The 25,269-nt window shown below is 44.2% G+C and overlaps 1 protein-coding gene across 1 annotated transcript; it reads left to right on the forward strand.

Annotated features, from left to right (window-relative positions):
• The first annotated feature begins 8,889 nt into the window (after positions 1 to 8,889).
• On the forward strand, positions 8,890 to 24,122 carry LOC106580198 (uncharacterized). Its single transcript, XM_014161001.2, has 8 exons — positions 8,890 to 9,102; positions 9,389 to 9,639; positions 10,275 to 12,106; positions 12,274 to 12,453; positions 22,743 to 22,985; positions 23,097 to 23,231; positions 23,504 to 23,629; positions 23,811 to 24,122. The coding sequence occupies exons 1-8, from the start codon at positions 9,080 to 9,082 to the stop codon at positions 23,961 to 23,963; spliced, it is 2,943 nt and encodes a 980-aa protein (XP_014016476.2). The 5' UTR covers positions 8,890 to 9,079; the 3' UTR covers positions 23,964 to 24,122.
• Positions 24,123 to 25,269: the final 1,147 nt, after the last annotated feature.

A 25,269-nucleotide genomic window follows, 5' to 3' on the forward strand; every position in this document is an offset into this window, starting at 1 on the left:
CAACCGCTGTTTAAAATCCATTTTTATGCAATTTTTCTCGTAAAAAAGCGATAATATTCCGACCGGGAATCTGCATTTAGGTAAACAGAGGAAAGAAAATAAAGCATTCGGTCGACTCGTGCACGCGCCTAAGCCCACAGTACTCTGATCGGCCACTTGCCAAACGCGATAAAGTGTTTCAGCCAGAGCCTGCCTCGATATCGTTCAGCTTTTTCCCGGGCTCTGAGAGCCTATGGGAGCCGTAGGAAGTGTCATGTTGTTGCAAAGATCCTCAGTCTTCAATAAAAAGAGCCAAGATAAAACACAACTTGTCAGACAGGCCACTTCCTGCATGGAATCTCTCAGGTTTTGGCCTGCCATATGAGTTCTGTTATACTCACAGACACCATTCAAACAGTTTTAGAAACTTTAGGGTGTTTTCTATCCAAAGCCAATAATTATATGCATATTTTAGTTACTGGGCAGGAGTAGTAACCAGATTAAATCGGGTACGTTTTTTATCCAGCCGTGTCAATTCTGCCCCCTAGCCCTAACAGGTTAACTAGCAAATGAACTATCTAACTAACGTTAGGTCATAGACGACTAACTAGCTTAATTAAGCCAAGCTATCTAGCTAGCTGGGCCTGGTTTCCCAAAAGCATCTTAAGGCTAAATTCATCGTTAGAACATTCGTAGGAGCATAGTTAGATCTCCAAGCTGTTTCCCAAAATCATTGTTACAAAAGTTGTTGAATGACTAGTTCAGAACACTCGTAGAACAGCTAAGTACATCTTAGATGCATTTTTTCCCTTCCACGTCACTTTATACACTGAAGATCTCTGCTAAACACAAAATCAAGTTGTTAATCTGTCTTTCTGTGTCTACCGACAACTTCAGAACAAATGTGACAGTACCTATGTTTCCATGAACTTGTCCAGTGATTTTGTTGTCGACATTTAGAAAGTTGGCATAAAAAAATGTATGCAACCTGTATGCGCCTGCTAGGGTGCGTGTCAATAAAAACAGCTGGACTGTCACGACTTCCGCCGAAGTCGGTCCCTCTCCTTGTTCGGGCGGCGTTCGGCGGTCAACGTCACCGGTCTTTTAGCCATCGCCGATCTACTTTTTATTTTCCATTTGTTTTGTCTTTGTTTTCTACACACCTGGTTTCTATTCCCCAATTACATGTTCATTATTTAACCCTCTGTTTCCCACATGTTAGTGTGCGTGTTTATTGATTGTTCATGGCGGTACTTGTCGGCTGGTTATGTTTACCGGGTTATGTTTTACGCCCGTTATTTTCGAGTGACCGGTATTTCTCCGCACTTCGAGTATTGTCTGTATACTGGTGCTGTCGTGGAATTAAATACCTTGTACACTCACTTCTGCTCTCCTGCGCCTGATTCACTGCACCAGTTAACCACCGCCTGACATGGACGTAATGACGTCACATCAACAACAACGTAAAGGTTCATGTAAAGACCAAGTATTGAATAAAAATGTAGTTGTTAAAGTGTTCTTGCCAGCCAACCAGAAAAGCAAGGCGAAGCAATTCAGGCTTTTTGACAGCCAGGACAATCCTTGTCCTGCAAAGAAACATTTTTATAGAAAAAAGCAATAGGCATTTAGAATTCAATGTTACCTTCATAAGTATTCTGTAATAATCATTCATTTGAAAAACAGTTTCCATAATTTGTCGCAATAAAGAACGTTCGACAAAACAAAAATCCACCCCTGTCGAACGGATAAAAATGTTGTTGTCCTTAGAAAATATTTCCTATATTTTCCATTACACGTCACAAAGATTGTTTTTGCAACATTGCTTTTGTCGAATAAACTTGGGTCAATGGAAACCTGCCTACAGACTAAAAGTACAAATTCCTTTGCAAGGATATAAAGACGCGTCAAATGAAAACCGAAATTACTTTGTTGAAAGGTAATACATTATAGGCTACATAAAAGTTTTATTTAGCAATTTGTACACTGTCAAATTTTTGCCTCAATATACTGTACACAGTGTATTAGGTACACCACCCCGTTCACGAAAATGGTTCGCTCCTGCAGACAGTGAGTCACATGGCCATGACTTGCTATATAAAGCAGGCAGACAGGCATCAAGATATTCCGTTACTGTTCAATTGACCGATAGAATGGGCAATTACAAGTGACCTAGGTGACCTTGATCGTCAGTGCAAGGCGCGCTGGTTCCAGTGTCTCAGAAACGTCCGGCTTCCTGGGCTTTTCACACACGACAGTGTCTAGGGTTTACTGAAAATGATGCGACAAACAAAACATCCAGTCAGCGACAATCCTGTGGGTGAAAACAGCTTGTTGATGAGAGGTTGAAGGAGAATGGCAAGAATCGCGCAAGCTAACAGGTGGGCCACAAACAGGCAAATAACAGAGCAGTACAACAGTGGTGTGCAGAACGGCATCTCAGAATGCACAACTCATCGGTCCTTGTCACAGATGGGCTATTGAAGCAGACGACCACACTGGCTTCCACTCCTATCAGCTACAAACAAGAAGAAGCAGCTCCAGTGGGCACGTGAACACCAACAATAGACAATTGATGTGTGGAAAAACATTGCCTGGTCTGATGAATGCTGTTTCCTTTGCGTCATGCCCCATGGCAGTCAGGATTTGGTGTAAGCAGCACAAGTCCATGGCCCCATCCTGCCTGGTGTCAACGGTACAGGCTGGTGGCGGTGATGTCATGGTGTGGGGAATGTTTTCCTGGCACACGTTAGGTCCCTTGATACCAATTGAGTAACGTTTGAACATCACACCTTGCAGAATTAATGCCCAGAACAATTCAGGCTGTTCTGGAAGTAAAGTCGGTCTGACCCGGTACTAGATATGTGTACCCAATAAACTGTCCACTGATTGAATTTCATGATGTGCAAAGTGCGCAATGATGTGCCAAATCTTGATTTAGTGCATTATTACAGGGTAAGCATTAGAATAAGCCACCTCAATATTTGTAGCCATAGGTGATAATATCTCTCCAGGAGCTTTCGTCAGTATTGTGAAATAATTATTGTCACAAAAAGAGCCGTGTTGAATAGACCAAACTGCAGCGGGAATATGGATGCTCATATTTTAGTTAAAAAAAGGAGTAAAGCATCCACTGGAAAAACAATACACATGACAGGAACAGTCTTACAGGCATACAAAAACGCAGTGCAAGAACAACTACCCACAACCCCAAAGAAAAACACACACACCTATATAGGACTCCCAATCAAAGGCAACTCAACACACCTGCCTTCAATTGGAAGTCCCAATCACCAACACAAACATTCACACACACAAAACTGCCACGTCCTGACCCCAAAACTAATACAATAGCTCCATCTGCTGGTCAGGACGTGACAGTACCCCCCCCCTCAAGGTGCAGACCCCGGAATGCACCTACCAACAGAAAACACCAACAACAAAAACCCATTAAACAATAACCCCTAAACAATAAGGGAGGGAAGGGAGGGTGGCTGCCGTCAACGACGGCACTGTGTTACACCCTCCCTCCCCAACCCACCTATCCTGGAGGTGGCTCAGGTGCAGGACGTGGACCTCGCTCCACCTTCGGCGTCGCCCACTTCGGTGGCACCGCTAGCTGCGCCGGGCAGACGGACCACTCGGGCTGGGCCGGAGGACAGGAGGGCCACTCGGGCTGGGCCGGAGGACAGGAGGGCCACTCGGGCTGGGCCGGAGGACAGGAGGGCCACTCGGGCTGGGCCGGAGGACAGGAGGGCCACTCGGGCTGGGCCGGAGGACAGGAGGGCCACTCGGGCTGGGCCGGAGGACAGGAGGGCCACTCGGGCTGGGCCGGAGGACAGGAGGGCCACTCGGGCTGGGCCGGAGGACAGGAGGGCCACTCGGGCTGGGCCGGAGGGCAGGCGGGCCACTCGGGCTGGGCCGGAGGGCAGGCGGGCCACTCGGGCTGGGCCGGAGGACAGGCGGGCCACTCGGGCTGGGCCGGAGGACAGGCGGGCCACTCGGGCTGGGCCGGAGGACAGTCGGGCCACTCGGGCTGGGCCGGAGGACAGTCGGGCCGCTCTGGCGGCTCCGGGCAGTCGGGCCGCTCTGGCGGCTCCGGGCAGTCGGGCCGCTCTGGCGGCTCCGGGCAGTCGGGCCGCTCTGGCGGCTCCAGACTGGCGGGCGGCTCTGGCGGCTCTCGACTGGCGGGCGGCTCTGGCGGCTCTCGACTGGCGGGCGGCTCTGGCGGCTCTCGACTGGCGGGCGGCTCTGGCGGCTCTCGACTGGCGGGCGGCTCTGGCGGCTCTCGACTGGCGGGCGGCTCAGGCGGCTCTCGACTGGCGGGCGGCTCAGGCGGCTCTCGACTGGCGGGCGGCTCAGGCGACTCTCGACTGGCGGGCGGCTCAGGCGACTCTCGACTGGCGGGCGGCTCAGGCGACTCTCGACTGGCGGGCGGCTCAGGCGACTCTCGACTGGCTGGCGGCTCAGGCTGACTCTCGACTGGCGGGCGGCTCAGGTGTCTCTTGACTGGCGAGGCTGGGCTGACGCACTAGACGCCTGATGCGTGGGGCTGGTACTGGACGTGCCAGCCTGGAGACACGCACCTCCATGCTAGTGCGTATGGCGGGAAACACCGGACCGTAGAGGCGCACTGGCGGTCTTGAGCGCAGGTTTGGCATCACCCCTTCCGGCTCGATGCCTACTTCGCCCTGGCACATGCGGGGCGCTGGTACTGTGCCTACCAGGCCTCACCACAGCCCCAACCCCAAAGCACGGGACCTGTCCATTCTGCCCTACAAGGGTACAGGGAGCTGGCCTGGGGCTCCAATCTCGCCCCGCCAAATAGCCCTTGTGCCCCCCCCCCAATAATTATTGGGGCTGCCTCTCGGGTTCTACCTGCCTCCCAGGTAGGTTGTCACAGTGGGGCCGCAACTGGTCCCATGTCCAGTCAATCCTCTCCTCCAATACTTCCAGCGACCAGAAATCCATCTCCTCCCGAGCGCGCTGCTTCCAATAGTCCTCCTGTGGCTTCCTCCTATTACGCTGCTTGGTCCTTTGGTGGTGGGTAGTTCTGTCACAAAAAGAGCCGTGTTGAATAGACCAAACTGCAGCGGGAATATGGATGCTCATATTTTAATTTAAAAAAAGGAGTAAAGCATCCACTGGAAAAACAATACACACGACAGGAACAGTCTTACAGGCATACAAAAACGCAATGCAAGAACAACTACCCACAACCCCAAAGAAAAACACACACACCTATATAGGACTCCCAATCAAAGGCAACTCAACACACCTGCCTTCAATTGGATGTCCCAATCACCAACACAAACATTCACACACACAAAACTGCCACGTCCTGACCCCAAAACTAATACAATAGCTCCATCTGCTGGTCAGGACGTGACAATTATATTGTTAAAGTAGCAATCAGCAGTAGAAACAATAACAAAGCATTTGCCCCACCCCTCATCTGGAAAAGCTGAGGGCTGGAGAAATGTAACCTCGCTATGGATGCAAGGACTAGCCAGTTGAGACAATGAGAGGTACAGTGGGGGAAAAAAGTATTTGATCCCCTGCTGATTTTGTACGTTTGTCCACTGATAAAGAAAGGATCAGTCTATAATTTTAATGGTAGGTTTATTTGAACAGTGAGAGACAGAATAACAACAAAAATATCCAGGAAAATGCATGTCAAAAATGTTATAAATTGAATTGCATTTTAATGAGGGAAATAAGTATTTGACCCCCTCTCAATCAGAAAGATTTCTGGCTCCCAGGTGTCTTTTATACAGGTAACGAGCTGAGATTAGGAGCACACTCTTAAAGGGAGTGCTCCTAACCGCAGCTTGTTACCTGTAAAAAAGACACCTGTCCACAGAAGCAATCAATCAATCAGATTCCAAACTCTCCACCATGGCCAAGACCAAAGAGCTCTCCAAGGATGTCAGGGACAAGATTGTAGACCTACACAAGGCTGGAATGGGCTACAAGACCATCGCCAAGCAGCTTGGTGAGAAGGTGACAACATTTGGTGCGATTATTCGCAAATGGAAGAAACACAAAAGAACTGTCAATATCCCTCGCCCTGGGGCTTCATGCAAGATCTCACCTCGTGGGGTTGCAATGATCATGAGAACGGTGAGGAATCGGCCCAGAACTACACGGGAGGATCTTGTCAATGATCTCAAGGCAGCTGGGACCATAGTCACCAAGAAAACAATTGGTAACACACTACGCCGTGAAGGACTGAAATCCTGCAGCGCCCGCAAGGTCCCCCTGCTCAAGAATACATATGCATGCCCGTCTAAAGTTTGCCAATGAACATCTGGATGATTCAGAGGACAACTGGTGAAAGTGTTGTGGTCAGATGAGACCAAAATGGAGCTCTTTGGCATCAACTCAACTCGCTGTGTTTGGAGGAGGAGGAATGCTGCCTATGACCCCAAGAACACCATCTCCACCGTCAAACATGGAGGTGGAAACATTATGCTTTGGGGGTGTTTTTCTGCTAAGGGGACAGGACAACTTCACCGCATCATTTGACAGGGCCATGTACTGTCAAATCTTGGGTGAGAACCTCCTTCCCTCAGCCAGGGCATTGAAAATGGGTCGTGGATGGGTATTCCAGCATGAGAATTACCCAAAACACACGGCCAAGGCAACAAAGGAGTGGCTCAAGAAGAAGCACATTATGGTCCTGGAGTGGCCTAGCCAGTCTCCAGACCTTAATCCCATAGAAAATCTGTGGAGGGAGCTGAAGTTTCGAGTTGCCAAACGTCAGCCTCGAAACCTTAATGACTTGGAGAAGATCTGCAAAGAGGAGTGGGACAAAATCCCTCCTGAGATGTGTGCAACCCTGGTGGCCAACTACAAGAAACGTCTGACCTCTGTGATTGCCAACAAGGGTTTTGCCACCAAGTACTAAGTCATGTTTTGCAGAGGGGTCAAATACTTATTTCCCTCATTAAAATGCAAATCATTTTATAAAAATTTTTACATGTGTTTTTCTGTATTTTTTGGTTGTTATTCTGTCTCTCACTGTTCAAATAAACCTACCATTAAAATTATAGACTGATAATTTCTTTGTAAGTGGGCAAACGTACAAAATCAGCAGGGGATCAAATACTTTTTTCCCCCACTGTAGGCTACACCTGTAGTCAAACTGTTACTAGGATGGCCTATGTGGATGTGGGTGATCTTCATCTCATCTCTCAATGACCATTTCTGTCATGCCCTGATCTCTCATTTTGCCTCTCTCTCTCTCCCTCCCTCCCCTTTCTCTTTTCCCCTTTTCTCCTTTTCTCCCAGTGTGAAGGCTGTGTATAATGAGCTACAAAACACTTTCATGGCCATCAATGAGCAGGGCAAAGCTGTATTGGTGGAAGAACCCCCACAGACCGATCAACACACACACACACACACACACACACACACACACACACACACACACACACAGCGGGCTAATGCGGCCCAATGGAGTGGAGTGTACTGTACTATGGGTGATGTAGACTTCAAACCCTTTGTTATTGTCAGTTACAGTTTAATGTAGTGAACAGTGTTACAAGCTAATGTAGCAGACTGTATAGTAGTGCATGGTCCAACAATGTGACCATTATTAGAGACAGCTGGACGGTAATTTACTGGACCGGCCTGCCTTGTTCATTGGAGACTGATGAAACCTCCCAGGAGTGGGCACCAGAAAATAAGAAGCAAAAAAGGGAATAAAAGAGGTAGAGGCACAGCAAGGCACAATAGCGGTGAGCATGACTCCATCTGTCTTTATGATCTCATGCTACAGTACAACTCTCATTCAGTTCTTACCATCTCACTATGATGAATCATCAATTCTTAATTACTGATTGCTTTGCTAATTATGTGTAGATACTGTTAGTGTATGGTTGATTTACAGTTGTTTCCTCTGTCTCTCTGTGTGTGGATGGATGCATTCACAGACACAACAATCAGCTTGATGGGGATGAACTAGGAGCATAGTGCTTTAGCGGTGGGACAGAGGAGACGGCAACATAGAGGGCTTCGTTCTGAGCCCTATACTATAAATCATGTTTGAGCCGTTAGAGGTAACTTTGGTTATAACCGGTAGCATGAAAGTGGCTCACCTTTAATCCTTCAGAACTAACCTGCTCAGGGGCAGGCTAACTCAGGGCTAACCAATGAAATCAGATACCCTCCCTCTCACAAAGATTATGTAATCATCCCCTTCATTTGTGGAAGACTACTGCTTTCAATAATTTATTAACATGCTTTGCTGACTCTAAACCTAATATAGACGTGACTATCAATTATCGGGCCACCTGCCTTAGGGCCGATGTGGAGCTGATTGGCAAAGGCGCATCGGTCCAGTGTGGGCAGCCTACTTGGGTTCAATGTTTTAATATGCATTGGGCCCACATCGTGCCAATGTGGGCATGTTTTCTGGGAAAAGATGGGCTTATTTCAGGCGATGTGAGGGCTGCCATCACCAGAAATGGGCTGCCCACACTGGGCCAATGTCTTGGAGGCCAATGTGGAGCCGATGAGCAGAAGCCCATCGGCCCAATGTGGGCAGCCTAAGTGGGGCCAATATTTTAGCCTGCATTGGGCTGTCATCTTGCCAATGTGGACATGTCTGCTGGGTATGTACTACAGCCACTGCAGTATATTATTTCAGGGGGAAAACAAGGATGATTTTGAACCTGAAGTGCTTCTTAGGGGATTTACATTGTCAGCAGTGTGTATACTGAGAGAAGATGTTAAAAGCTTTGTTACGGTGCGTCAGACAGGATATAAACTCAGAGAGAGAGAGAGAGTGAGAGAGAGGGGGAGAGGGAGAAAGAACAAGAAGGAGTGGAGAGGGGAGGGTGTATACAGAGAGAAACTGATTGGCCAGAGAAAGCGAGAGAGGAAGTGGGAGTGAAACAAGCTAGAGAGGAGCAAGGAAAAGCTTCAGTGAAAGATGCATCCTCCTCGTGCTATGTGATCATTTCTGGTGTTAGGATAGTAAGATGGGTCAGACGGCTGAAATGAAAGAGATGCAGCCAGGGGTGTGGCTGCAGTCTCTCTCAGGGAAACTCAGTCTTGCCTTGAGCTGCAACATCTCTGACATAACAGTTGTGCCAGTATGCCAGTCATGAACAGGCCAGGGTAGGTGGAGGACATTTTTTCTCAGTATTATATATGCATGCACTGCTTGGTAGATTTCAAAGGACAATATTTTTAATAGGACAATCTATGTAATAGGGACTGGTTGAGGACAAAGAGCATCCTGGGTTGGTGTGTCCCACATGTCTGAGCCATACTGATACTTAATATTACCGTATGTCTATATGAGATTTATTAACCAGACCCAGGCTAGATCAGTGTCCAAAGGATTTCAGCATGGCTGCTCTGCTCTTAAGAGAGAATATTTATCTGTGTTTTGTCTTGTCAGGTTTTGGACAGGCTCAGGGTTGAGCAGACTCTTTTCATCTGGGGAACTATGGAACTATGACGGGAATTCTAAGGAACAGCGCTTGTCCAAGCAAGACCTACGTACAGCTAAGGAGCCAAGCTCCTCTCATAGAGACACTCTCAAAGGCTTACCTCAGTCTCAAAGTGTCAGAGTTGAGCTCTGTGCAGGAAAATCGCCTCGGTGTGAGACAGTGGAGCGAGGTGTGCAAATCCCGGAAGATATTCTAACAGGTAGGTGGAATGGGAACAGGCTTTGCAGACACTGCAATAATCTTCTTACAAGTGGTTAAAAAAGGTCAGAATAATTCATGATGCTTTCAAAATCTCAACTTCCACGTTTGATTGGAGTGGATCTTTGACATATGCTGTAGATTCATTCCCTGCTGACGTTACTAAAGAATATTATTATTATTGCAATACAGGCTGCCGAGGAGGAATGTGTGTCAGTAACACTACACTGTCTCATGATATACTTTTTTTCAGAAACTGATAAAGGCAGCATGTTAAATGTATTGCATTGGAGCTATTGATTCTTATTTTCCTGATTTTTAACAATATACTGCTACATAAAGATGACAATCTTTATCCAGAAGATTTTCCAGCCTTGCATATATATTCATGCTCTCAGGCTGACTCAGCATATTTAGTCCAAGGCAAAACAGGGTGGGAGGCAGAGACTGTTTTCAATTCGCGCTACTGTTTTTGTATTGACTGATTCAATTGCATCTGATGAGAATGTTGTTCAATTGTGAACATGAACATTTATCTGTAAAATGAATCTCCCTGTCAGACTTTTTAAACTAAGCTGTGTTGTATATGCTATGGAACAATGTATTATTATTATTATTATTATTTTTTTTTTACAGGATGTCTGACTAAAGAGAAGATTCAGACACCCAAGTCTCATCCTGCTTCCCCTGAGGAAAAGAGATCGTCTGAAAAGAATGGCAATAAAGAAACACTTCCCCCTTTACTCAATGTGCCCTCGTCTCTTGAGAATGTTTCCATCTGTCCATCATTCTCAAACACCCCGAAAGCAAAAACAGTCACTGTAAGTTCCATGACAGGATCTTCTTTCCTATCCAATAGCAAGGAGCTCTTTGAAGACTGCCAGAAGAGATATGAGGGACAGAGGAATGCACAGGATCAGAAATTACCAATGACGTCCTGTGCTAATCTCGATGCTGTGGACATAGACTTCGCTATAAAGGCGATGGGAGACCCAGTAATTCTCAATGTACAGAACGACCAAAGATCACAAGGTCTATTGTCGTTAAGCAATAATGATGAGACCAATCACCAGTTAACCAGTACAGGGACTGAGGAGTGTTTGGTATCCCACCCTGGCAGCACCATAATAGAACCTAAAGAAGCTGAACAAACAATGAAGACCAACATATTTGTATCCAACAGAGGAAGTCTGTTCAGTGCAACCTTTGTCCACAACACAAACAATAGTGGCACAAAGATGAGTCGTGAAAGCCCCTCGTGTGTTGACAGTGTTTCTGAAACAGGGGATGAATTAGATGCATTTTCTTCCAGCAGTGACTGTCTGACCTACATTGAGGACGAGGAGAAGGCTGTTATAGATGGAACAAGAGGCGGAGGAAACACACGCTTTCCACACTTCACCAAAATGTCAAAAAATGGATCACAAACTCAGCCTTTATGTCTAAATCCAGCAAGGATATACCACTCTTCTTCAAGTAAGCCATTCGCTCAGTCGTGCATTCCACTGGTTTTACAGATGTCCAAACCAGTTACCAGAGGGTGGTCAAAAACAACTGTTTCTGAGGAGGGTCTGTCAGAAATCCTTTCCCCAGTGGATGAGGTTCTGTCCTATGGAAGCTACGAGCTCCCTCCACCTGTACCGCACTGTGCAGGATATGGGAGTGTTAGCTCCACTCTGCTACCTCCCCAACCAGCTTTTGAGGTGATCACAAGTGAAGAGGAATTCCCGCCTTCTTCCGAAGGAAATTATCTGTATCTCAAAGAAGATCCATCCATTAACAGTGAGCTTGTTCCTCCTCTCCCTGATGATAAGACACCACATGTAAACAACACAAAAAACTCTGGTGAAACTAACAAAGACCTAGCTGAAGGTCAGAATGTCTTTGACAGAACTGAGAACTCCAGTTTGATTCCAGCGGAAGAGGATGTCACAGACTTGCTCTTCTCCTTTGACATTGGTGACAGGGTTCTTGTCTGCCTTTCCAGACCTGGTGTGTTGAAATACAAGGGGCCGGCAGCATTTGCTGGTGGCCTTTGGGCAGGCGTGGTGCTGGACAGGCCAGAAGGAAACCACAACGGAACCTTTAGAGGGGTGAAATATTTCAGATGTGATAGGAACTGTGGTGTTCTGGTCCGAGCAGAGGACATCTCTCCTTTACGAGGGACACAAGACAGTGATCTGGATACTGAGGCTGAGGAGGATCCCTTCTCAGATGAAGAACCACCAAACTGCTTGAAATCACAAGAGGATGGATTGAAAGAAGATGAAGCCTCAGCTGGACCATTGGAAGGAAACATATACAGGGGACAAAATAAACCAATCAATGATCCTTTAACTACTAAAATTACCTATAAAGAGGGACAATTACAAGAGAAATGGTGCCAAAACCCTCAACTTGATTGTTGTAACGAGACACCTGTGGCATCAAGTTCATCCACCCCTATGCCTGTATCATCATTATTTCAAGTGAGTTTTGTCTTAATCAGACCGTGTAATAGCACAATTGAGGCAAACCATAGTCATCACAGACTTTTACCTTGGGGGTATTTGATGTGTTTTTAGAGTGCCAGACCTACTTTAAACTCCTTAAAAAATGCTCGCTCGTCAAACTATTTATTGGTCCTATTTTGCAGATTGGTTTTGATTCATGCCCCCAAACAGCAGGACACAACATGAGGGCTAGGTTTGACATAAACTCTTGGGTGGAAAGTTTGACCGAGGAGCTGATCCAAGACCTTTTAATGGATGCTCTAGAGATAAGGATGAAAAACAGAGACAAAGGCTTGCTCAAAGAGGACAACAAACAAATTGATGTGAGTAAAGTTTTAAATGTTCAGTTTTTTTACATCACCTTCCCAAAACAAACAGCATAGACCAGCATAAATGTTAAGCTTTTCCATACTTGTCTATTCTGTTTTATGCTGGTCAGATTCTGGTCAAGCTGGTCTAACCAGCATAGTTTAGCTGGTTTTGCTGGCTGACCAGCATGGTCTAGCGGGTTATGATGGGAGACCAGCATGGTCTAGCAGGTTATGCTTGCAGACCAGCTTTTGTTGTGTTTTCACTGGTGAAAAGCCTTTATTGTGCTTCCACTGGTGACCAGCCTACACTGTGCTTTGGACACTGGTGTCCAGCATAACCTAAAGCAAAACCAGAATCAAGTAATGTTTTATACTAGCTTGCAAAGGGATGTTTCATTCCTATATGGAAACCAACCAGGGTATATTCCTGCAATCTGCATTCAGAATGACTGCCAAGGTTAGAAAGACAACTAAACCATCTAAACTGGAACAACCATTTCACTAATGGGTGCAATAAGTCCAACTAACAGATTGGATTAGTTTAGAAAAATGTATGTTATTTATCTTTATGTGGCATAAGATATATTAACTGATCAATCAATGTACATGCAAAAACATAGATATTGAAATTCAAAATGTTTCAACTGCAATAGAGCATGCTGGGAAATATGATGAAACATAATAATGGGTGTGGTTTTGTAGACCAGCAAAATGATGATGATCAGGGGTCAACCTTACTTGGGATTTGGACTTGCAACATCTCGGTTGCCAGTGACCTGGATTTCCTGCTACGCCATTGGATCTGTGGGTATGATAAAGATTGTTAAAAGGTTAGAAGCAATAGATATGTAATTTGTCCCTATGGGGGAACCCTTCATGAAGAACCCCCCACGAAGAACCCAACTGGCGGACCCCCCCCCCTCATCTGCATCAGCAGTGTCTATTTTTTTACGTCAGTCACTGACCGTTACTCAATTAGCCATGTCGGCTGAATTTATTTTAGATTGGTAATTTATTCTATGCAGTTATCTAGGCTTGTTGTAATCATGGTTGAATTACCGATTTGGGGGCCCTCACTTATTTTGTGTTCACTCTCACTCAGACATCATATTAAGAAAAAGTCAGGGCTTTGACTGCTTGTGTGGGTCTGTATGTGGGTAAACAGACCCATGAGTCACTACCACCCCTCATGATGAGTTCAGACTTTTTGTGGCCCCCCCCCCCCCATCAAAGTTGCCCAACGCTGCTATAGGGGAACCATTTAGAGTTCCATTTAAATCAACTCATGAAGAACCCTCTGGCTCCATGTAGAGCCAATGACAGGTTCTACAGTTTAAGTGTTTTCGGAAAGTATTCAGACCTCTTGACTTTTTCCACGTTTTGTTACGTTACAGCCTTATTCTAAAATTGATTAAAAAAGACACAATACCCCATAATGACAATGCAAAAACAGTTAAGACATTTTTGCTAACTTATTAAAAATAAAACCCTGAAATGTTACATTTACATAAGTATTCAGACCCTTTACTCAGTACTTTGTTGAAGCACCTTTGGCAACGATTACAGCCTTAAGTCTTCTTGGGTATGACGTTACAAGTTTGGCACACCTGTATTTGGGGAGTTTCTCCCATTTTTCTCTGCAGATCCTCTCAAGCTCTGTCAGGTCTCCACAGAGATGTTAGATCGGGTTCATGTCTGGGCTCTGGCTGGGCCACTCAAGGACATTCGGAGACTTGTCCCGAAGCCACTCCTGCAATGTCTTGGCTGTGTGCTTAGGGTCGTTGTCCTGTTGGAAGGTGAACCTTTGCCCCAGTCTGACGTCCTGAGCACTCTGGAGCAGGTTTTCATCAAGGATTTCTCTGTACTTTGCTCTGTTTATCTTTCCCTCGATCCTGACGAGTCTACCAGTCCCTGCCACTGAAAAACATTGCCACAGCATGATTCTGCCACCACCGTGCTTCACCATAGGGATGGTGCCAGGTTTCCTCCAGACGTGACGCTTCGCATTCAGGCCAAAGAGTTTACTCTTGCTTTCATCAGATCAGAGAATCTTGTTTTAGGTCTTTAGGTGCCTTTTGGCAAACTCCAAGTGGGCTGGTATGTGCCTTTTACTGAGAAGTGGCTTCCGTCTGGCCACTCTACCATAAAGGCCTGATTGGTGGAGTGCTGCAGAGATCGTTCTCCTTCTGGAAGGTTCTCCCATCTCCACAGAGGAACTCTAGAGCTCTGTCAGAGTGACCATCGGGTTCTTGGTCACCTCCCTGACTAAGGCCCTTCTCCCCCGATTGCTCAGTTTGGCTGGGTAAGTTAAGTTACCGGTTACAGTAAGTTACCAGTTACCGAGTTGCAGTAAAAATACAGTATTTTACAGTTGAATGAAGGTGTTATTGTTGTAAAATGTCTTGCTGTTGTTTACCTTAACTGCACTTCAAAATGTAGACAATGTGCTGGCGGGGACTCATATTTGGGGGCATGGTCTAAAATAATTTATATTCGTACCAACAATATATGGAAGTGTTGTACCAGCTTAAGTGGTTTTATTGTTATGATGAACAAGGTTAAGCACTTAATTTGTCCATACCTAGTTCTACAATCTTTGCAAGAGGTTGCCATTTAAGCTGCCAGTATGTTACTGGCAGTTAGTGATGTTACGTTTGATACTGGAGCTCCGAGGCATGCGTCGAGATTGCTAAGCAGCTAACTTTGAAGTACATCCTCAATGACTTCTGAAGCTTCTTTTGATCACATACTTTTTCAAACTGTATGTTGCCCAATTCGAGATCCCACTGATTTTGCCATGGTTCCAGTGCTTTCTTCAATTCCAAGCTGCTTTCAATCAATGACCTCTACTGGACACCGTACTTACAAATAAATATAGGTACAGTTGAAGTCGGAAGATTACATACACCTTAGTCAAATACATATAAACTCAGTTTTTCACCATTCCTGACATTTAATCCTAGTAAAAAATCCCTGTCTTAGGTCAGTTAGGATCACCAGTTTATTTTAAGAATGTGACATTTCTGAATAATAGCAGAGATTTATTTCAGCTTTTATTTCTTTCATCATATTCCCAGTGGGTCAGAAGATAACATAGACTCAATTAGTATTTGGTAGCATTGCCTTTAAACTGTTTAACTTGGGTCAAACGTTTCAGGTAGCCTTCCACAAGCTTTCCAACATAAGTTGGGTGAATTTTGGCCCATTCCTCCTGACAGAGCTGGTGTAACTGAGTCAGGTTTGTAGGCCTCCATGCTCGCACACACTTTTTCAGTTCTGCCCACAAATCTTCTATAGGATTGAGGTCAGGGCTTTGTGATGGCCACTCCAATACCTTGACTTTGTTGTCCTTAATACATACAGTTGAAATCGGAAGTTTACATACACTTAGGTTGGAGTAATTAAAACTCGTTTTTCAAACATCCTAAATAATGCCATAGATTCAGATCTTGAAAAATAGTCAACTTGAGGGCAAAAAGGGAAGCATGATGTTAGACAAAAACGTGGTTTTCCTATGGATTTCAGACTACTAAAGCCAACGATTTACCACTGCACCACAGAGTTTTGATGAAAACAGTGGAGAAAAATAAATTGCCAAGCAGTGTACTTCAAAGCAGTGTGCCGATGCCTGTATCTTAAAATATTATTATTTTGACCGGCAGTTGTCACTCATGTACACCGTGTTGATCAAAGCCTCACGTATTAACCCTAATTTCAAAACAATTGGCTGCATAGACTCAATGGTTCAGAAAGATTTGTTTAAACATCGGTTCCACCTACGGTTGGCACAAATGGACAAATATTAGACCACACCCCAAAATATGCTAGTGATCCCCACAGGTACATTGCCCTCACCTACATTTCAAAGTGCAGAGATTATTGTGCTTAATATTCACGATATTGTGTAGAAAAATGTACCGTTGTAGTAGATTATCCGCACATGTACCCTAAAAAAGTTCCTATGTGTGCCTTTGACCTTTTTGTTCCCCCGGGGAACAACACTGTACTGTACCTGCACTGTACATTCTTGGTAATAAAGATGTACCTGGTGGCACTTCTGAAACGTTACGCACTTCGACCCCAAAGCTAGCAAATTCAAATCCAGAAAGCCTTTATGCACACTTTACTTCAAGTGTCCTTGAGCACTGCTATTTTAAAGTTGGTGTTGTCAGATAATCTGAAAATTATTGACTTGATTCTGAGCAATGTTTATCAAAGTGCAGAAATGTATTCTTCTTTAAATCTGTGGCCAATCTCAGTCATGGCGACAGACCTGATGATGTTTCAGGAAATTCTGGTCAGCAGCAACCAAGATGTTGTGAGTTTAAATCCCAAGTGAGGAATAGTCTCAAGTAACCTGCTTTCAGCATTATACACTGCTCAAAAAATAAAGGGAACACTAAAATAACACATCCTACATCTGAATGAATGAAATAATCTTATTAAATACTTTTTTCTTTACATAGTTGAATGTGCTGACAACAAAATCACATGAAAATAATCAATTGAAATCCAATTTATCAACCCATGGAGGTCTGGATTTGGAGTCACACTCAAAATTAAAGTGGAAAACCACACTACAGGCTGATCCAACTTTGATGTAATGTCCTTAAAACAAGTCAAAATGAGGCACAGTAGTGTGTGTGGCCTCCACGTGCCTGTATGACCTCCCTACAACGCCTGGGCATGCTCCTGATGAGTTGGCGGGTGGTCTCCTGAGGGATCTCCTCCCAGACCTGGACTAAAGCATCCGCCAACTCCTGGACAGTCTGTGGTGCAATGTGGCGTTGGTGGATGGAGCGAGACATGATGTCCCAGATGTGCTCAATTGGATTCAAGTCTGGGGAATGGGCGGGCCAGTCCATAGCATCAATGCCTTCCTCTTGCAGGAACTGCTGACACACTCCAGCCACATGAGGTCTAGCATTGTCCAGCATTAGGAGGAACCCAGGGCCAACTGCACCAGCATATGGTCTCACAAGGGGTCTGAGTATCTCATCTCGGTACTTAATGGCAGTCAGGCTACCTCTGGCGAGCACGTGGAGGGCTGTGCGGCCCCTAAAAGAAATGCCACCCCACACCATGACTGACCCACCGCCAAACCGGTCATGCTGGAGGATGTTGCAGGCAGCAGAACGTTCTCCATGGCGTCTCCAGACTCTGTCACGTCTGTCACATGTGCTCAGTGTGAACCTGCTTTCATCTGTGAAGAGCACAGGGCGCCAGTGGCGAATTTGCCAATCTTGGTGTTCTCTGGCAAATGCCAAACGTCCTGCACGGTGTTGGGCTGTAAGCACAACCCCCACCTGTGGACATTGGGCCCTCATACCACCCTCATGGAGTCTGTTTCTGACCGTTTAAGCAGACACATGCACATTTGTGGCCTGCTGGAGGTCATTTTGCAGGGCTCTGGCAGTGCTCCTCCTGCTCCTCCTTGCACAAAGGCGGAGGTAGCGGTCTTGCTGCTGGGTTGTTGCCCTCCTACGGCCTCCTCCACGTCTCCTGATGTACTGGCCTGTCTCCTGGTAACGCCTCCATGCTCTGGACACTACGCTGACAGATCCAGCAAACCCTCTTGCCACAGCTCGCATTGATGTGCCATCCTGGATGAGCTGCACTACCTGAGCCACTTGTGTGGGTTGTAGACTCCGTCTCATGCTACCACTAGAGTGAAAGCACCGCCAGCATTCAAATGTGACCAAAACATCAGCCAGGAAGCATAGGAACTGAGAAATGGTCTGTGGTCCCCACCTGCAGAACCATTCCTTTATTGGGGGTGTCTTGCTAATTGCCTATAATTTCCACCTGTTGTCTATTCCATTTGCACAACAGCATGTGAATTTTATTGTCAATCAGTGTTGCTTCCTAAGTGGACAGTTTGATTTCACAGAAGTGTGATTGACTTGGAGTTACATTGTGTTGTTTAAGTGTTCCCTTTATTTTTTTGAGCAGTGTATATAGGCTTATATATCATGTAAAAAAAAAAATATCTTAGCGGGAGATCTCAGCTTGCACTTTGACTTAGACAGTGATCTGGTGACCACTGGTCTAGCTGGTCTGCAAAACCACACCCATCATTATCATACTTCCCAGCATGCTCTATTGCAGATTGTTTCAAAATCTGTGTTTTTGCATGTACATTGATTGATTGATTGATTGATTGATTGATTGATTGAAATCGATTAATTTATCTCATGTTACAGATAAATGACATGTTTTTTTCTAAACTAATCCAATTTGATAGGTGGGTTTATTGCATCCGTTACCGAAATGGTTGTTCCAGTTTAAATGCTTTAGGTAGTCTTGTGTATATACTTTTTCTACTTGGCAGTCATACTGAATGCAGATTTTAGGTGAATAAAAGTTCATATTGTTGGATATCCCCGCTAAGGCTGGATTCCAATAGGAATTAGACATCACCGGAATGCCTATCACAAACTAGTGATGGGCGTTCCGGCTCTTTTCAGTGAGCGGGTTCATTCGGCTCAGCTCACTAAAAAGAGCTGGCTCTTTTGGCTCCCAAACGGCTCTTTGAAAAAATACAAAACATATTCTTTTAAGTCAAACAGTTTGCGATAGTTTGACTATGATTGGTGTTAAAACAATTCTAATGAAATTATTAAATGAAATCATACTCTATCTTAAGCACAATGTATTTAAAAATGCATTGGTTTGTTATGAAAAAGAATGCTATTAAACATTTGCATTTAAAGTTTAACTTTTTAATGTATGTAAACAAAGTGCATATAAATCTAACCATTCAAAACGAATAGAATCGGAACAGCATAATAGAATATTGCACCATATCAAAGAAAAATAAGTAACAATTGCAAAACTGCAGCATCCCACAAATTGAAATAAATGTAAAAACGAAGGATGCTATTACACATGTGCCTTAAAGTATAACTTTTTTAATGTATAGAAACAAAGTGCATATAAATGTAACAATTCAAAATGAATACAATCTGAACAACATAATAATAGAATATTGCACCATATCAAAGAAAAATAAATAACAGTGTGAAAACTGCAGCATCCCACTTAAAACACTAAACTGGTCCCTCTTTTCTCTTACTTCTTTATTGCCATGTTATAACCAGCAGCACACAGCAATGCTGACCATATTTTTCGTTTATGAGATATTTGCATTCAGAAACACAAGCTGCCTCACTTTTGAGGGGCTGATGTGGTTTCTTCTCTCAGTAATTATTTGTCCCGTTTTTGAGAAGACCCACTCAGAGGGGGCGGATGTGGCCGCTATGCAGAGTCCCCCTGTCATGACTTTAGTAAGCCGTGGGTAGAACGGGGCCTTGTTCTTCCACCAGCTCAGAGGATCTGCAGATCTTTGGAGGAGGGGGATCCTCCATTATGGCATCTGCTGAGGGATTCCTTCGTGCTGCATCCCCAGTTGCTCTCTAGTCAAACTGCAGATGTTTGTGGCACTACTGCTGGTGCTTCTGTTCCATCTGATCCCTCTTCTTCCTGTTGCCCTGGTGCCTGAGCCACCTGACTGCTGGGGCTGTCCCTCCCTGCTGCTGAGGTTATTCTTTGAAGAGCCTCATCAATCGCTCTGGCTTCACTGAGGGCTAACGTCTTAAACTTGGGGTCAAGTGCAGCGGTTTCTGATAGCACGTGATTATATTCCATTCTGTGGAACTTTCTGTCCATTGATGATCATAGGGTATCCATAAACTCTGTCACATGTCCTGTGGTTACATTTGCTTCTCTCTGGTGGCTGGCTGTGATTCGCTGCAGACCCTTACACAGGAGTATCATTTTTGAGGCTGTCACATAGCTGAAAAGAGAGAACAGTAACTTATTAGTTCATGTTTTGTCTACTGATACTACATTCTCATCTACTGCTCATATGCATTTATAATACTGGATTAAATAATGATGTAGTAATAACTACTTACTGTACCTCTCTCCACTGATCTCCACAGCGACCTGCTCAAAGGGTTCCAGGACTCTGCACAGCTCCACCACCACCTCCCATTCCTCTTGGGTCAGAGCATCAACAGGTGCATTGACAATGGCCAGGGAAGAGATGATGGCATCCTTTGACTCAAGAAACCGCTTCAACATATAAAATGTTGAATTGCACCTTGTAGTGCAGTCTTGTTTAGGCCTCAGCTCAGGCATCCCCATCTGTCGTTGTGTAGACTTTAGTTTTTCAGCACCTACTGTGCTCCTGTGGAAGTATTCCACAGCTACTTTCACTTTGTCCACAGTGGGCTTCATCACCTTCAGAGCATCTCCTACAATCAGGTTGATTGTGTGGGCAAGACATGGATGATGGGTCCATTTTCACATTTTCATGACTTTGGTTATGTTAGCTGCATTGTCGCTAAAGCAACAGACCACTTTTCCATCTACTTGCCATTCTCTGGCCACTCTCAACAGTTCCTCTGCCAAGTTCTCTGAGGTGTCTGTCGCTGAACTCAAAGCAGTCCAGATGACAGATAGACATAAAAAAATCTTCAATGAAGTGACATGTAACCGACATGTAAGAAGTGGTTACCCTTGATTTCCAGCAGTCAGTGTTAAGGCAAACTGCAGTAACTTTTTGGACTCTTTCCCGCACTGAAGCCTGTGTGCTCTCGTACAGTTGTGGAATAAGTGATTTTGAAAGGGTTTTCCTGCTTGGAATTGTGTACATTGGATTTAGACTATTGCTATAATTTCTAATACCTCTGTCCTCCACGATCGAAAATGGCTGGAAATCGGAGGCAATCATTTTAGCCAATGCAATATCAATTTGGCCTTGTTTTGCTACAGACATAGACTTTGGCATAAACTGATCCATAGAAGACTGCGTTGCTGTGGGTTGCGGAGTAGGCCTACTTGCCTGAGTGGATACATCCCCACATGTGGAGGTGCTGTCTCCACCACTATCACTAGCAGGCCCGCTAGTTTCTCGAGGCTCCGCTACAGCTAGCTTCACAGTTGGGTGCACAGTTCGCTTATGCCGGAGTAGGTTGTGCATAGAACCGGCTTCATATGAGATTTTGTTTTGGCAAATTCTACACTGTGCTCTAACATTGTCTACATTATTAAAATGCAACCATATGCTACTGTGCTTCCAACTCATTTTCCAGCTGTTGTTTTCACAGCTGTCCTTCCTCTCTCCTCGGCTGCTAAGTGTGTGACTGTTAATGAGTTGGCTCGGCCCTCCCTCACGCATCTTTGGTTCATTGTTTTGACACTGCGTGTCTGATTGACAGGAACAACAGGTGAGGCTGTTAGTCTGAGCAGACAGCCAGAACGAATGTGTGTGCGCTTTAACATTTAGGCCTATATTATTTCATTAATTATTTCATTCTTTGAATTAGTTAATTCTATTCATTTAAATCTTTTGATTATTCATATCTTAATTTTTTATTTTTTAAATAAATAGATTCGGCTCTTCTGATATGCGAGCTGGCTCCCAACGTTCACCTACAAGAGCCGACTCATTCGCGAATGACCCATCACTATTGCAAACCAGCATAACGTTTTGTGGGTGACCAGCATATTCTGCTGGTCACCAGCAAAAATACAGCGAAGGCTAGTCACCAGTGAAAACACAACAAAGGCTGGTCCATGCTGTTTTTTTCAGCAGGGAACCACCACAATGATGATTTCAAACCATAGAGATGGACAGAGGGTTCACTTGCCACAAAGCTTGTTTTAGGATGCCATTAAGGTCTTTCACCATAAAACTCATGATCTAAAATTCCAGCACTGCAGGTGGCAGTTAATCCCCACCCTTGGCGTTATGGCCATTCAGACTCCATCATAGTAGCTGGTATGCACCTTCTCTGTTTATTAATAACTGCCAATGAGCTCAGAGAAGCAGGCAGATTGCTAACACAAATCGAGTGTTAACAAGAACCTGGCATCCCCCGCTTATAAACTGAGATACATTAGCATGGGCGGCACTCAATTGCAGACTGTCAGAAATGATCATGGCAAAGATAGGTGTACCCTATTTCCATTCAAAACCTTCCATTTTCTGTTTAGCGCCTACTGAAGGACATATTTTGTTTAGTAATGCAGTAATAGGTGTCTCTCTTGTTGTGATGTGTGTTTTGTACTATATTTATATATATATTTTATTTTTTATTTTTAATCCCATGCCCCCGTCCCCACAGGAGGCCTTTTGGTAGGCTGTTATTGTAATTAAGAATTTGTTCTTAACTGACTTGCCTAGTTAAATAAAGGTTAAATAGTTTGAATTCATGAATATGCAATGTGTAGGCCTATTACTTGTCGTTTTCTTTTGAACTATCGTTTACGTGATAGTTTTGTATGATTTTCAGACAGTAATGAAGAAAGATGACAGCACAGCAAATAAGCTGTGTTTCATAGAACAGTGGCACGATACTCTCTGCTCTCCAGCTCCTGAGAAGGTTCTAATCCAGCCCCACGACCGTGACATAGTGTACAGACTGGTTGATACTGCCTTGGAAATCCTCTTAGGCCAAGCAAAGAGTTCCATGATTTACAACCCAGAAGCACCAGGCTATATCATTGACGAAGAGAGTGTCAGAGTTTACGGACGGGTGAGAGTTTGTGTGCAATTATTGGATGATTGTAAACCTGGATGAATTCACAGATCAAGATGCTAATATTATGTATGTTTGAGGTCATTAGCCAACTATATCTTACTCTAGATCATGCACCAACTCACCTCTGAGATTCTTCATGGGGTGTTGACCAATCACTTTGGGATTACTAAATCTATGTGGCAGACAAAAAATATACTCTCAAGTCTCCTATCAAGTAGAGACTTTCTCACCGACCTGAAGGTAACAAGTTGCCTTATGTCTGCTATATACACAATCTCCTGTCTAAATAAATATGAAAATGAACATGGAACCTATGCACTTACCATATTTTGTGTATTATGTATATTATATGTACAGTACAATGCAATGCACAAATATGTATGTACAGTACATAGAAAAATAACAATAACCCACTTGGTGTTGATTTTGTGCAGTAATCATCCCCAGGTGAACTTCTGAAGAACATACGTGCAAAAATGTCAAAATTTGAAATGTAATGTCATATTTTGCAGGCTGCTGTTAAATCTGAGGTGCAGAAAGAGCTCAACTTGGAACGGACAGACCTTCAGATGAAAGAGATTCTCCTGACGTTGTGCAAATACAGGAGTACAAAGAGAGACAGAGTAGACTACATTCTGGTATGTGATAATAATTTTGTTCAAATGCCTTGGTGGGAACAGTTTATTGTTAGGCCTACATGAAAGATATTTAGAGTATATGAGCATCAACAAGTGCAATGCCTAGCTAGGTTATAGTGGGTGAAAGCATACAGAACTTTCAGCAACAATGTTCAAGTTCATGATCACATTGAATCCTCAGATCCAAGAGCTTCACAAAGAAGAACTTCAGTGGGTGGACTACAGCGCTGACCAGATTACTGTGAAGATGAGACTGTCTGAGGAGATTTTCAGTCTTCTCCTAGAGGACACTATATCAGTTCTCAAACACATGTACATGACACCATCCTTTTGAACCTGAGAAAGAAGGTTACTGTTCCCTCTATTAAATATATCTTATTAATTGCCATTACATTCTCAAATGCTTTGAATTCAGTTACAATTACATGTATTGATTATCTTGATTATCTATGATCGTTGAAGAATTTAAATAAATCACTCATATTGGAATTAATTTGACCCTACGTGTACATATTTTTATTGAGCATTCCTCCCTGATTGTTGGTCTATCAAGCAATAAGCACATAACCTCCATTAACCATTGCTGATGAAACATAACACAATAATGTGCAACATGGCTCCTAACAAAAAGTACAGTACAGTGCCAAAAAGTGTACACCCTCTTGAACCATGTTCCATTTTCTTTACTTACAGCCTAGAATTTGGACACATTCAAGAACAAAATAAGTTTTCCAACAAAATAAATTGTGAGATGGTTAGAACAAAGTTCATTAAAACTTCTTATGGATGGGTGGCAGTATTGAGTAGCTTGGATGACTGACGTGCCCAGAGTAAACTGCCTGCTACTCACGCCCAGAAGGTAGGATATGCATAGTATTAGTAGATTTGGATGAAAAACACTCTGAATGATGTCTGTGAGTATAACAGAACTCATATGGCAGGCAAAGACCTGAGAAAAATCCAACCAGGAAGTGTGGATATCTGAGGTTTGTAGTTTTTTAAGTGATTGCCTATACAGTATACAGTGACTTTGGGTTCATTTTGCACTTCCTAAGGCTTCCACTAGATGTCAGTCTTTAGAACCTTGTTTCATGCTTCTACTGTTACTGGGGAGAGAATAAGAGCTGACTCAACAAGTGGACTACCTGAGGCAGTGGGTGGTTATTTTTTGTATAGCCTGGGAGCCTTATGGAACTGTTTTTCGTTGTTTGTTTATTTTGTTTAAGTGTTTTCTTTAAATAAATTAAGAAGATGAGCACTTTACCCGCTGCGCCTTGGTCCAATCCTTACGACGCCCATGACAGTCTGATTCACGTGTCTCTGAACAGTTGAACTCTGTGAAGCTTATATTTGGACTGCAATCTGAGATGCAGTTAACTGTAATGAGCATATCCTCTGCAGCAGAGGTAACTCTGGGTCTTCCTTACCTGTGGCGGTCCTCATGAGAGCCAGTTTCATCATAGCACTTGATGGTTTTTGTGATTGCACTTGAAGAAACTTTCAATGTTCTTGAAATATTCCGGATTGACTGACCTTCATGTCTTAACCTGTTATGGATAGGGGGTAGTATTTTCACAGCCGGATAAAAAACGTACCCGATTTAATCTGGTTATTACTCCTGCCCAGAAACTAGAATATGC

This window comes from Salmo salar, chromosome ssa20, assembly GCF_905237065.1.
Source record: "Salmo salar chromosome ssa20, Ssal_v3.1, whole genome shotgun sequence".
Classification (NCBI taxonomy): domain Eukaryota; kingdom Metazoa; phylum Chordata; class Actinopteri; order Salmoniformes; family Salmonidae; genus Salmo; species Salmo salar.